Source organism: Phocoena sinus, chromosome 3 (genome assembly GCF_008692025.1).
Source record: "Phocoena sinus isolate mPhoSin1 chromosome 3, mPhoSin1.pri, whole genome shotgun sequence".
Classification (NCBI taxonomy): domain Eukaryota; kingdom Metazoa; phylum Chordata; class Mammalia; order Artiodactyla; family Phocoenidae; genus Phocoena; species Phocoena sinus.
Window position 1 is genome coordinate 37,602,637 of NC_045765.1, and position 15,298 is coordinate 37,617,934.

The 15,298-nt window shown below is 40.9% G+C and overlaps 1 protein-coding gene across 6 annotated transcripts in view; it reads left to right on the forward strand.

Annotated features, from left to right (window-relative positions):
• EBF1 (EBF transcription factor 1) overlaps positions 1 to 15,298 on the forward strand; it is a 395,639-nt gene that overhangs the window by 255,740 nt on the left and 124,601 nt on the right. For 5 of the 6 annotated variants that reach the window (XM_032628415.1, XM_032628417.1, XM_032628416.1 and 2 more), the window contains one exon: positions 14,105 to 14,246. In XM_032628415.1, coding sequence (XP_032484306.1) covers positions 14,105 to 14,246 — 142 coding nt within the window. The remainder of the gene's footprint in view (positions 1 to 14,104; positions 14,247 to 15,298) is intronic. The other variant, XM_032628419.1, reaches the window with a different exon arrangement.

Consider the following 15,298-nt stretch of genomic DNA (forward strand, 5'->3'; position numbering starts at 1 on the left):
TTTTCTCATAGTACGCTAATTGGGAAGCTGTTTTCAAATATATATATATATATATATATATTTTTTTTTTTTTTTTTTTTTTTTTTTTTTCCGGTACGCGGGCCTCTCACTGTTGTGGCCTCTCCCGTTGCGGAGCACAGGCTCCAGACGCGCAGGCTCAGCGGCCATGGCTCACAGGCCCAGCCACTCCACGGCACGTGGGATCTTCCCGGACCGGGGCACGAACCCGTGTCCCCTGCGTCGGCAGACGGACTCTCAACCACTGCGCCACCAGGGAAGCCCTGGTTTCAAATATTTTGATGTCACTGTTGCCTCTGGGCAGGGGGTGGGGGGAGTGAGAGAGTGTCATTTGGGCACGAGAAAACTCCCTTCGACTCTTTACATCTCAATGTGACTTTTCCCCATCAAACTGAAAACCAGAGGCCTGGAGACATCTGAGTGAGAAGGCACTCTTCTGCCAATTCAGTGGGCTCCCCCACCTGTCGTGGGAGCTGCTTTTTCTCTCACCCCGTTTTGTATGCTTACCAGGCCAGCCTGATCTTCATGCAGCCGTGCCAGAGCGTGTCTCCTCTGAACAGCAATCAGGGGCCTGTGTAGGTGACTGAGGAGGACATAAGAAAGGTTGTTGATCTCTTGACATGTAAAGACATTCTGTCAAGCAAACTCAGACTCACAGCGACTGAGCTTCTGGTGTGTAAACAGAGACTGCTTAATTACACAGGTCATGTCAATTAGTGTGACCTTAGCGTTTTCAAGAAATTAATCACTTTCTGTAGAGCTCGGCTGTGTTCATATTTTAAGGCAGTATGGAATAAACCTTGTAGAGAATCTGGTACAATCTTTTTTCTTTTTTTTTTTTTTTTTTTTATAATGGATGTTTTCTTTTGAAATCCCCAGGCTGTGGTTAGGGTAACAAATACAACAGTGGATACAGGCTTCATTCAGTTCTGGCGAGTGTGGGGACATGAGGAGGAAGAGAGTAGGAGGGAAAGCTGTGAATGAAGACAGCTCATGACAGGGAGAATTTCACTGTGACTAAATGAGCCCATTTCTTCATCTTGACACTAAAAACACGCTAATGTCAAAGGACTGTGTTAAAGCCATGTCACAGGTCTCGTTTTTAACTGACAGGAGCTAGACAATTCTGGGTTAAGATTTAAATCCTTATCAATAGCTTTCCTTGTTGGGGCTGGCAGAGTGGGGTGTTGAGGGGAGGAACAAGAATTGGGTACAAGCTGTCATCACAGTAGATACCATAATACCTGGAGACTGGGAAGTAAATTTCCAGGTTCATCTTATCTCTTTAACAAAGTTTTCCATAGGATGTAAATCTCTATCTGTGTATAAATGTTAGCTCTGTAACTACATGTGAACATAAATGTAAGATATCTTTGTTCCTGCATGCATGCCTGCACTCAGTAGTATTTATTGACGTGGGAGGTGGTGAGTGTACCGTGATGAACAAAAAAGACTGAGTGTTTGCCCTAATGAAACTTATATTCTAGTCAGGGTCTATTAGTTAGGTTAATACTAGCTGCTGTAAGAAATAGACCAAAGAATATATAATGGCTCGTGTACAAGAGAAGGTTATTTCTTGCTAATGTAATGGTACAAGGCAGGTGTTCCTGGTTGGTGAGCCGATCTTATACATGAAGTAGTTTGAGGACCTGTGTCTCCACCATTCCCTAGAACCTCGTTATCTCCATCCATCCAGTTGAAGGGTAAAGAGTGCATGCAGGGGGCACGTGGACTTCTTAAACCCTGGTCTTCGAAGTGATCCTTGTCAAATCTGCCCACATTCCACTGGCTAGAAGTCTGTCACACAGCCATGTGTAACCACAGAGGGACCTGAGAGTGTCTAGTTGTACCACCCAAGAAGAAGAGAAAATGGATATATAAGGAACGATTACCATCAGCTGCTATGCTGTGTACAAATAATTACACATCATTAAAATTTTTAATTATTGCTATAAAGGAAGTGAAACAGGATATTATGAGAGAGAATACCAATGTGGGATCAGGGATGGGAACCTACTTTAAAGCAGGTGACCAGGGAAAACTTCTGAGGAGGGAACTTTTAAGCTCCAAGATAAGAGATAAGAATAACTCATCCTAGGGCTTCCCTGGTGGCGCAGTGGTTGAGAGTCCGACTGCCGATGCAGGGGACACGGGTTCGTGCCCCGGTCTGGGAAGATCCCACATGCCGTGGAGCGCCTGGGCCCGTGAGCCATGGCCGCTGAGCCTGCGCGTCCGGAGCCTGTGCTCCGCAACGGGAGAGGCCACAACAGTGAGAGGCCCGCGTACGGCAAAAAAAAAAAAAAAAAAAGAATAACTCATCCTGAGAAGAGCCAAAAGGATTTTTTGAGCAGAGAGAACAGCAAGGCCCCAATTCATGTTTATCTCACATTTATCTGAGGAGATGAACAATCTTCTTTCACTTACTAATCATTTGGAGCGAGAGGGTAGGAAATAGGAGAAATGACCAGGTTATTCTTCCCAAATTCCCACCAAAAATGTCTGGTCTTTCAAAAATGATGACATGGTAAATGACATTAAAAGGCAACTCTCTGCCCCCTGTTTTTGGGTGAATTCTATAAATTTTGGAGAATCCTCGTTACTTATTCAGAAGCCCACAGTGTATGATTAGAGGATTCTTAAAATATATGCCCAACCCCTGCAGTTTCGGTCTGCTTTTAAAGGCGCTTAAATAAAGAAGGAAGTATTCTTATCCCTTTTATTTCTCTCCCACTGTCCCCACCCCCCTGTCTTATATTATTTTGACAAACAGCACATCTTGCAATTAAATTCTTTACCAACAGAACGCTGGGGGCCCGAGCTGCCATCTCTCTCTTCCTACAGAATAATTTCAAGATGCACCATGCTGATTAATTATACTGAAAGCAGCTCTAATGATAGTTTCAGAATATAGGATTAATTCACATAACACGGTAACTACAAATGGTGGATTTTCAACCTGATATATTAAACCATTACGGCTTACTGGGCAAATATGTATTTTGGCATGAGCCTTATGCTGGGCCTTGGCAGAAAATATGTATCACTGAAAAGGAATCCTTATGCATGGGATTTGATGAGTGGTAGCTCTTCACTAGGGGGAAATAAATTCCTACATTAAGTACAGTTGCTATTGAAAAAAAATGTAAAATACATTAAACGATAGATGTCAAAGTGTTTGGTTTGATCAGTGTGGCCAATGGATATTGGTTCTGAGGATGCCTATACTTACTGAGACTTACCAACAGAAGGTATTCTTATATTCTTCCACTTTTTAGGTTGTAACTTATAGAGCTCTTAGTATGTGTGAGACCCTGTACTAAGTGTTTTACATATATAATTTTATTTATTTTTCTACCCTTTTCCCCTTGTTTACTTTCCTCCAAATGGGCACATTGGCTGCCTTTCTCTTCCATCATTTCTCTTCCCCAAATATACTAAACTCATTCCTGTCTCAGGATTTTTGCACTTGCTATTCCATCCCCCTGGAAATTATTCTGCCATATCATTGAGTGGCTGGATACTTCTTATTACTCAGATTTCAGCTAACATGTCACCTCCTTAGAGAGGCCTTCCTAATCATCCACTCAAAAGTAGCTCCCACCTAGGCGTCACCCCCCTCTCCTCATTTTATCTTCTTCTTGGAACTTGTCACATTCCAAAATTTTCTTTCATTGCCTATTTATTTATTGTCTGAAAACCCTTTTTTATTCCCAATGGGAACTAAGCTCTTGATGGGCGAATACTTTGTCTTGTTCATTGCTGCTTCTCCAGTACATAGAATAATGCCTGGCACTTATTCCTATGATTAAATGACTTATCTAAGGTTACAGACTGGTAAATGATGGAGTCGGGGTTCAAACTCAGCACTGTCTGACCCTGGAAACTGAGCTGATGACTAATATGCTACTTTCTTTCTCCCAGTTTCCATACCTGTGTGCCACGGTCCCATCGGCAGAGAGCACGCATGGCAGTTCTGTTACGTTTGGGCTTACTGCTACTTAAAATGGCCAGTGGGAACACATAAATGGAGAGCACCAGTTAAATGCCAATGACACCATCAAGAGTCATCAAAAGTATCCTGATCCAGAGAGAGAGAAACTAGGTTCAGACCAATGATGAGCTTTTTATGTCTACAGTGTGTCACAGTTCAGGAGACAGAAGCTGAGTCTAGTTTCCAATAGTCCAAATTAGTCTAGGACAAGAATCTGAGGATTTAGAAGTGTCTGTTCTTGTCTTACTGTTAAAAGAAGAGCGATTTTTGCCTTGAGCCTTAAAGGGCGGATTTAATTCAGCTACTCGCTCCCTCACTCCTGCAGTTCCACTCCGTTACATTCTGTAGGTTTATGCGTCCTCCATAATTTTTAATGAGTTATTTGGGCTCTTTCAACCAGATAGAAACTAGCAGTCAGGCTGGTTTCAGAGAATATCTCGTTTCATATCAGTCAAGGATATTTTAAAGGACAGAGTTAATGAAGACCCAACTGCAGCAGACCATTTTTATGTAAATAATACCTGAAGTGTGGTCAGCCAGATAGACACAGCGAAGTGTACTGGAAGAGACCAGAAGCAGGGGAGGGGGGGCCTAAGCCAGGAGCTTGTCTTGAGAGGCCAGAAGCTGTTGGCGAGAGAAGTGGACCTGGAGTCTGAAGTTTCCCTTCGGGTTTGCCTCTGCTCTTAATTTATCCTATGGCCTTGAGGGTGTTTTTAATCTCTTGGACCTCAGTTTTCCAAGCTGTAAAAGGAGGCATTGGACAAATTTGCAGTATCATAACTACTAAGGACTCCTTTTGTGCTTTTCTTCTACAGACGTCTTGTGGTGACATATTTTTCAACGTAATTTCATTTATTGAGTAAGAATCACACTCTATTTTAAAATTAGTCAAAGCGATGTGAAACTGCCAATTTAGAGCTTCTAATGTGCATGAGATAACCGTGTTTCCACATAGAACTGTTATGATCCCGTATCGATAAAGGAAGGTAACTGAATATTTTGGTATGCATCCTTACTATGGATGAATTTAGGATGCCCTCTCTGAAATGTTGTCCCCAGTACAACATTTGAAAGCTTGTAGTTGGAAGCCACTAGATTGGCTGACCTCTTGGGTCCCTTGTGGCTTGTTGGAGGAGACTATAAAGAGTAGTTCAGTAGACAGGTTGGATGTAGAATGTGGGCTGTGTGAAGTAGAGGGTAGAATTTTGATCAGTAGACTTTATTTTGTAGAGCAGTTTTAGGTTTACAGAAAAATGAGGGGAAAGTACAGAGAGATCACAAATACTCCCTTAATACCCCCTCCCCAGTTTCCCTTATTATTAACACCTTGCATTAGTGTGATACATGTGTTACAATTGATGTGTCAATATTGATATACAATATTGTTAATTATTAATTAACATCCATAGTTTACACTAGGACTCACTATGATGTACATTCTTTGGGTTTATACAAACTCATGATGTTATGTATCTACCATTACAGCATCATATAGAATGGTTTCATTCCCTACCCACCCCCCAAATCCTCTGTGCTCTACCTATTCATCTCTCCCTCCCTCTTCGCAAACTCCAGGCAACCACTGATCTTTTTACTATCTCCATAGTTTTCCCTTTTCCAAAATGTCATATCGTTGGAATCATACAGTATATAGTCTTTACAGGTTGGCTATTTTCGTTTAGCAATTTGCATTTAAGGTTCCTTCATGTCTTTTTGTTCCTTGATAGCTCATTCCTTTTTTTTAAATTTTATTATTTTTTATACATTTTTATTGGAGTATAATTGATTTACAATGTTGTGTTAGTTCCTGCTGTACAACAAAGTGAATCAGCTATATGTATACACATATCCCCATATCCCTTCCCTCTTTTTTTTTTTAAAATTATTTATTATTTATTTATTTATTTATTTATGGCTCTTCGTCTCTGTGCAAGGGCTTTCTCTAGTTGTGGCAAGTGGGGGCCCCTCCTCATCGTGGTGCGCAGGCCTCTCACTATCGCAGCCTCTCTTGTTGCGGGGCACAGGCTCCAGATGCGCAGGCTCAGTAATTGTGGCTCACGGGGCTAGTTGCTCCGTGGCATGTGGGATCTTCCCAGACCAGACCAGGGCTCGAACCTGTGTCCCCTGCATTGGCAGGCAGACTCCCAATGACTGTGCCACCAGGGAAGCCCCTCCCTTCCCTCTTGAGCCTCCCTCCCACCCTCCCTATCCCACCCCTCTATGTCTCACAAAATACCAAGCTAATCTCCCTGTGCTGTGCGGCTGCTTCCCACTAGCTATCTATTTTACATATGGTAGTGTGTTTATGTCAGTGCTACACTCTTATTTTGTCCCAGCCTCCCATTCCTGCCCCGTGTCCTCAAGTCCATTCTCTACATCTGCATCTTTATTCCTGCCCTGCCACTGGGTCCATAAGTACCATTTGTCTAGATTCCACATGTATGCATTAATATATGGTATTTATTTTCCTCTTTCTGACCTACTTCACTCTGTATGACAGACTCTAGGTCCATCCACCTCACTACAAATAACTCAGTTTTGTTCCTTTTTACGACTGAGTAATATTCCATTATATATATATGTGCCATATCTTCTTTATCCATTCATCTGTCGAGGGACATTTAGGTTGCTTCCACGTCCTGGCTACTATAAATAGTGCTGCGATGAACACTGTGGTACATGTATCTTTTTGAGTTATGGTCTATGCCCAGTAGTGGATTTGCTGGGTCATATGGTAGTTCTATCTTCAGTTTTTTAAGGAATCTGAATACTGTTCTCCATAGTGGCTGTATCAATTTACATTCCCACCAACAGTGCAGGAGGGTTCCCTTTTCTCCACACTGTCTCCAGCATTCATTATTTCTAGATTTTTTGATGATGGCCGTTCTGACTGGTGTGAGGTGATGCTTCATTGTAGTTTTGATTTGCATTTCTCTAATGATTAGTAATGTTGAGCATCTTTTCATGTGTTTGTCGGCAATCTGTATGTCTTCTATGGAGAAGTGTCTCTTCAGGTCTTCTGCCCATTTTGGGATTGGGTTGTTTGTTTTTTTGATATTGAGCTGCATGAGCTGCTTGTATATTTTGGAGATTAATCCTTTGTCAGTTGCTTATTTGCAAAGATTTTCTCCCATTCCATAAGTTGACTTTTTGTCTTGTTTATGGTTTCCTTGCTGTGCAAAAGCTTTTAAGTTCCATTAGGTCCCATTTGTTTATTTTTGTTTTTATTTCCATTTCTGTAGGAGGTGGGTCAAAAAGGATCTTGCTGTGATTTATGTCATAGAGTGTTCTGCCTATGTTTTCCTCTAAGAGTTTTTTAGTGTTTGGCCTTACATTTAGGTCTTTAATCCATTTTGAGTTTATTTTTGTGTATGGTGTTAGGAAGTGTTCTAATTTCATTCTTTTACATGTAGCTGTCCAGTCTTCCCAGCACCACTTATTGAAGAGGCTGTCTTTTCTCCATTGTATATTCTTGCCTCCTTTGTCAAAGATAAGGTGACCATATGTGTGTGGGTTTATCTCTGAGCTTTCTATTCTGTTGCATTGATCTATATTTCTGTTTATGTGCCAGTACCATACTGTCTTGGCTACTGTAGCTTTGTAGTATAGTCTGAAGTCAGGGAGCCTGATTCCTCCAGATCCATTTTTCTTTCTCAAAGTTGCTTTGGCTATTCGGGGTCTTTTGTGTTTCCATACAAATTGTAGAATTTTTTGCTCTAGTTCTGTGCAAAATGCCATTGGTAATTTGATAGGGATTGCATTGAGTCTGTAGATTGCTTTGGGTAGTATAAGCTCATTTCTTTTTTTTTGCTGCATCATCCTCTATTCTATGGATTACCAGTTTGTTTATCCGTTTACCTATTGAAGGACACTCTGGTTGCTGATGCCTTTTATTTAGTCAAATTTTTTTTATGGATATAATCATAGATTCACATGCAGTTGTTCAAAATTATACAGAGGGATCCTGTGTATCCTTTACTCAGTCTACCCTTATAGTAATATTTTACAAAACTATTGAGCAATATTACATTGTACTGTACAGTATTCATACAGGATATAAACATTGATACAGTCCATCCATGTTATTCATATGTCACTAGTTTTACTTGTACTCATCTGTGTATGTATGCTTTTAGTGCTATAAAATTTTATCATGTGTAGGTCTGTGTATCTATCACCACAGTCAAGATATTGGATATTTCTGTCCGCACAAGGATCCCTCCTGTTGTCCTTCTATAGTAGCCCCATCCACCTTCCCTCTGTCCCTAATCCCTGGCAACCACTACTTTGTTCATTTCTAAACTTTTGCTATTTCAAGAGTAAATAAAAAGAATCATGCAGTGTACTAGTTTGCTATGATTGCTGTGACAAAATACCACAGACCAGGTGGCTTAAAAACAGGAATGTATTTTCTCAAAGTTCTAGAGGCTGGAAGTCCCAGCTCAAGGTGTCAGCAGGTTTGGTTTCCTCTGAGGCCTTTCCTTGGCTTGCAGATGGCCACCTTCTCCTCACATGGTCTTTCCTCTTTGCATGAACACCTTGTGTGCCCAAATTTCCTCTTCTTATAAGGACACCAATCAGATTAGATTAAGTCCCACCCGAACAGCCTCATTTTAACTTAATTACCCCTTCAAAGGCCCTATCTCCAAATACAGTCACATTCTGAGGTTCTGGGATTAGGACTTCAACATATGACTTTTGTGGGAGACAAAATTCAGCCCATAATATGCAGTGTGTAGCCTTTTGTTATTGGCTTTTTCACTTGACATAATTCTCAGGAGATTCATCCAGATGTATCAATAGCTTGTTCCTTTTTATTGTCGAGTATTATTCCATGGAATGTTGCTTAATGCCTTTTTATTTCATGTACTTCTGGCCAATGCATTTCATGCCTCATTATTAAGGGCTCTGAATTAATGCAAACAGAGAATAAGCTAAACCCCGAGGTAAGGAAGCCATGTAATAGACCAACTTTAGCACTAATTTCCTTACACTGAATTATCATATATTAGCATTGAAAACCAAGATTTATAATTTTAAAATCATTATTCAAAATTAAGTTGCTAAAGTGGTTATATTTTAGAGAGAGGTACTGCCTACCAAAATATTCTAAATTTAAACAGTGAAAATATTTTTATGATTTAATTTTCCCCTGGCGCTGTATTTGTTCTAGAAATATTTAAAGACACAGATGTCAACTCTTTTTGTTGCTTCTGTCCTAACCCCTTCTTCCACATGAGCTGCTACTTTTGTTAATGTGATCTGCCACTCATGACTGAATGTAGCTGCTTGTGTCTTTCTGAAAATCTGCTCATGAGACAGAGATCATGCTTCATGAATCTGAGATAATATAGTTGGGACATACAAAGTCTCCGGCTTGATAGGAAGGGAAGAGGGACAACCTAAGGAATGATAGCAAAGAAATAATTACCAATAAGAAAACTCTCAGAGAACCCCTCATTCAAGTGAAGTATTGGGGAAACTAGACTGCATTGATACGATGCAGAAAATTTATGGACTGTTCTCAGAGCTGTAAGGTTTTATTTCATTTCAAGCCTAGAATGTAAAAGGCCAATAGGAAGATGGTTTATAGAGAGCAAAATTACATAAACCATTGAAACTTGCAATTCACAAGAGGTCTAAATTATATAATTATATATCATGAGCACGAAGGTCTTTAAATTTGTAAGATTTCAGTGTTAAACTGATAGAGCAGTGAATGTAGAAGAAATAATTTCTGCAGCCTTGTATTTAAAATAACAGTTTATACGCTCTTGAACTTTTTGACGAGATCACCAACAAAGCAACAACTATGCTACCACTGCTAACATTTGCTCTATAAGAACTGGATACCATGCTAACCACTTTAAATAATATAAGCCTCACAGTAACCTTATGAGTTAGGTACTATTATCATTTCCATTTGAGAGGCAGGGACACTGGGGCTTAGAGAGGTTAAGTTAAGCTGGCCAAAGACAACATCAGCTAGGAAAGATTGAGAGTCAAAAGTCATAAATTTTGTGTTGAATTTTTTCTAATTCTAAATAGATGGGGGTAGATAGTAAAAGTAATAACCTTCAGGGAATTTAGATCCAGCATATAACAGAGAAAATTTCTGAACCACTGATATGAGCCAAGAAGTCAGAAACTTCATTGTAAAATCCCCAAAGTCTGTGGGTACCTGTGGACTTCCCTTCGCCCTTTTTATCCCCTCACCTGGAGGGTTGGTTGCAAACAGAAGATACCAGGGAACACACTGGGTATTCATCAGCACATCTCTGGATTGCTATGCTAAAAAGCCATGCCCCTTCCCCAAATAGAAATTTACTTCCAAAAAATACAGGGATAAAAATATGTATACGACCCTAAACATGTCCATCTGGCTTAATACTTATTTCAGGAGGAATAAATTGGGCATCCTCATGAATAAGTTGGAACAATTTATTTCAAAACCATTCTGTAGGGCTTCCCTGTGACGCAGTGGTTGAGAGTCCACCTGCCGATGCAGGGGACACGGGTTTGTGTCCCAGTCTGGGAGGATCCCACATGCCGCGGAGCGGCTGGGCCTGTGAGCCATGGCCGTTGAGCCTGCGCATCCAGAGCCTGTGCTCCGCAACGGGAGAAGCCACAACAGTGAGAGGCCTGCGTACCGCAAAAAAAAAAAAAAAACAACAAAAAACCATTCTATAGCAGCACTGTCCAGTAGAATATTCTGCAGTGTTCTATAACTGCCCTATTATAGTGGCGTCCAGCCACATGCAGCTACTGACCACTTGAAATGTGGCTGTGGAAACTTGGGAACAATGGAATTTTAAATTTTACTTAATTTAAAATTAAACAGCCACAGGTGTGATTACTGTATTAGTGCAGTTCTAGAGAGTAAAGTTTTAATTATAACAGATATCATAAAATTCTAAATATACCTGTTCCTCATCTTACCCTGGGTCAGGGGAGTGAGGAAGGAGGTTGAAAGGGAAGAGGTGGTTGAGTCCAAGTGTAAAATCATTTTCCATGTTTATCTGTCTCAAATTCAAGCTGGGTTTTGTTGACACAATTTGGGAAGGTGGAAGATTTGGCAGGTCCATCTGTCCCTTTGCCTGCATGAATGTGTCAGCACCTCATTAATCTTGTGTTTAAACTGTACAGGCCCTTTTCCTTCTTACTATAGGCTTATTTTTAAAGGACTTTTCAGTGCTCCCTTTGCATCTCACCATTAGATTTTTTTTTTATTTACAAGTTGCTCTGTGGATTAATTGCAGCATTTATTTTATTTAACTATATCCTGATCATTTCCAAATTGGAATGAGAGAAATTTTTTCAGGGTAGGGAAGTTAAAATGTGTTGTGTTACGAGTTTTTGAGAAACATAATAGGTGTTTATTTTCTAGAAATTAAAGGCATGAGGGTTCCCTGTATCATCTTTCTCCAATTGTAACTGGTCTTTCAATAAAATGATCTTACTGCACATGTGGTCTTGGTGATCCTTCTCTTACCAAGAAAATAAAAACATATAGGGTGTAGTTTTCTTTTTTTTTTCTTAACCGTCTCGATAGTTTTGTTCAATGTAGGAATTAGATGACAGGGTCTTTAAATGATACTGAATATTTTAAGCCTGTAGCACTCAGTCTTACAGGTGCACAGTGGATTGTCATTGCCTTTTTTTTTCTTAAGACAGACATCTAGAATAACCACTTTCTGTATTTCCTGACACTGCGAACAGATACCGTTTGTCATTCCTTTTATAGTTTCTTCAGCTAACGACTCCAGTGACCACTCAATTGTGGTCTTGCAGTAAATCAAAATTTCTCTGAAAGACCCAGCTCTGTTACATAATTGTAAATGCCCCACGAAGTCATCTTCTTAACTAAAAAGAAAAGTGAGTTTCCGTTGCTTTAAATAGTACGGACTCTGCCACCGCTCATAGTACTTTTTGAAAATAAAAGAATAGAGAACTTTCTTCTCCTCTCCCTCCTCCTCCTTTTCTTCCTTCTTCTTTTAAATTAACCTACAATTGATGAGACATACACAGAAACTTCAGGCTGTCACATCTGGTTGATCAATCATGAAGAAAGAGAAAAACCACTTTGCAAACTGCTGCTTCAAACTTACTGCATCCTTCCATGAATGACTTGCCCTGGCTGGAATTTTGGGTTTCACAATGACTAAAGAGAATACCCTGAGTCCCTGAATGGACTCTCTTAATTGTTTACTTTGCATTTTAACAAAATAGAGATAAAAAATAAAATCAGGCGAGGCTCCAAGTCCTGGTTGTGGGGGGCGGTCAAGGTGAAGACCCTGAGGGAGGGTGGAGGGGATCCCACAGAAGCCCTCCCCAGCAGTCATCCCTGGGAGACCCCACGGCAGGATGGCCACAGTGTTGCTTCATGGGTCTGAGAAATACTAGAGCCTTGATAAAAGGAGCAGGGCCTTGGGTCCGCAGAGGGGAGGGCCCGAAGGAAAACAACAACAACAAAAAATTTGGTTGCCATCTTGAAGGCAAGGGGGAAGGAAATCCGCCATATTTTGCCAGGATACCTTTAGGTCAAAGAGGGGACAGTGGAACTTTTAAGTATGGCAACCATTGGTGGATTGGGGGCAGGGTGCTTTGCCAGGCAGGGCTTACGGTTCCCAGGCCTAGCATTTTCCCCTCTGCCCAACTCAGGTGATGAAATCGTAGCATTGCACAAGGCCTTAGAAGTCAGGGTCCCCTTTCCCCAACTTGGAGAAAAGTCTTCCTCAGAAACTGGGGCCTCAGTATGTGCCAATCCTCGTAAAAACGTTTCACCTCTTCGGGGGCTTAGGCGTCTCAAAACCAAGAGCAATTAAAGCACGAGTCTTTCCAAGCAACCGGGGAATTGAGCAAAAATAAATCAGAAAACCTCAGCCTTGGCTCTGGAGGTTCGCCTCATTATGAGAGCAGATCTATTAGCCCTCTTGCCATTGTCTTTCATTTCTCAAGTGAGGTGATTCTAATTAAATTAATCTGCATGTCAATCTATCGGTGATCAATCAAAGAGCCTGAGGTCCCCCCTGTGCTGCAGGGTGCTTGCGGCTGACAGGGGCTGATAATGGAGGAAGAAATAAACTGTGGAGCAAAGTTAATTAGTCAACATAATAGGTGGATTAAACGGGAGCCGGCTGATTGCTGTTTCCCATGTCAGAGCATGAGGTGGGTGCTGAAGCTGCAATTACAGACAATTATTATATTTGGTTGTAAGAGGTCGCATGAATAAACATATCTCTGTGGGGTTGGGTTTTAATCCTCTTACCCATTTAATATAAGGAGAACTGTAGGACATTTTGTCTCAGTGTTTTAGTCAAAGTTCTCTGAGAAAACACCTTTGCCTCTGTCCTTTCCGGCAAACTCCGTTCAGTCTGTTTATGAGACCGCCACAGTAGCTGAATGTACCTTGGGCCAGGGCTATCGTTTTTTCTTTTTTTCTTTTTTTTTGGCTTTGAAACACAGCTCTAAGTCCCTTGATTAGTGTGGATTTTGGGGTGGTGGTGGTGGTGGTGATGGTGGTGAGGGGGGCTTTGGTCTGATGTCTGATTAACTAAACTAATGTAGTAAGAAAAAAAGTACAAGAAACCCCAAAAAGACACCCAGGAGAGAAAGCTTCATCCCAGCTCTCACTGAAACCTCTCTTTTTCATTTCTCTATCCCCTTAACCCTGACGCAGTGCTGGGGGGAAGAAATATTTTAAAGATTCAAAAGATTTTTATTTGCATGATCAACTGTGATATCTGCTTCAGTGTCTAAACTGTAGGGCAATTTAGGTGAAACACAACCACCCTTGTGTAAAAAAAAATATGCTAATAAAGATCTTCCTGTTAAAATTATGGTTAACAGTGTACCTTCTGCTGTATAACTATAAACTGTGCAATTTTACTTAAAACTGCATCAAAAGCGTTCCATGCCAAAGACCCACTCATCAATAGCTCCTCTTGTTAGACTTGTACAGCATAAGCACCAGTTATTATGTGAAATAGCTATGCAATTTTCTTCAGCTCCCAGCTGTTATTTATTTAACTTGAGTTTATTACCCTCCATGCTTTTATATTAAAATGTTCCTTCGTTTCTCTCTTCTGTCTCCAGGTCGTGGTGTCTACGACAGTCAATGTGGATGGCCATGTCCTGGCAGTCTCTGATAATATGTTTGTCCATAATAACTCCAAGCATGGGCGGAGGGCTCGGAGGCTTGACCCCTCGGAAGGTACGCCCTCTTATCTGGAACATGGTAGGCGAATCATTTTCATTGGTTGGCATTGCTACTTTAACTGTGCATTTATTTGGTTTCTTTCTTACAACTCCACCACATGTTCTGCCCCTTTTCAAATTTCAAATGTCCTGTTGAACAATATTGATGCTGAGTATTTAAAGACAGGAGGATGTCTTTGAGGGCCAGCCTTTCTTGTTGCATAGCTCCCTACCCTGGAAATGGCTGACACATCCTTCCTTCAGGTTGAAAGACAGAGGGAGACTGGACCCCTGCTTTATTTTAAGCTCCCACTTGATTAAAAAATAATGAAAGGCCAAAACAGGGCAACAAAAATCATGATATATTTTAAGTTTATGGTTGACCTGGTTGTATAATGAACTTCACTGTCTTTACAGTCCTGCTGGTGTAAGCTCTGTGACTACATACTTAACTTCATTTGGAGATAAGGTCCGAAGTCTAGGTTGGAGGTGTTTTCTGAATATAAAGTCCAAACTAAATGTCCCTCCCATGCCCTGTGCACACCCCTACCCTCATTACCACATGATACAGTCTGCTTTATGTAGGTAGAATTTGGTGGGGAGAAATCACATTTGTCTTGGTTTTTATGGCTAATGAGCTGAACCCTTGAGTGGACTGGAGGAAATCAGGCAAAAAATTGAACCAAGGAAAGTAAATGCCACTCAAAGGAACTATAGGCTGGATTTAGCATATGTCCAAATGTTTCTGTGCTGCATGTATATATAATGTATCCCTCTGTTCATCCATCCATCCATCTACCCACCCAGGACAGTGACTGAGACTCTACTGGATATCAATCAACATGGTAGATTTTCTCCAGTCTCCTCAAATTAAACTCTTAACTCATTTCCCCACTTCACTTTCCAGTTTGCTAGGTCATCCAGATTCTTTTAAAAACACTATCACACAAACTACCACCCGATTGTCTGATTTTTTGATGGGCCATGAGCTGTCTGTGATATAGTTCATAAGGTAGAAAACTCCTCTCCCTGTCAGCGTCCCAATTTAATAAACACACCACTGTCATCATTTTGCCTGATTTTTCCCCCTGC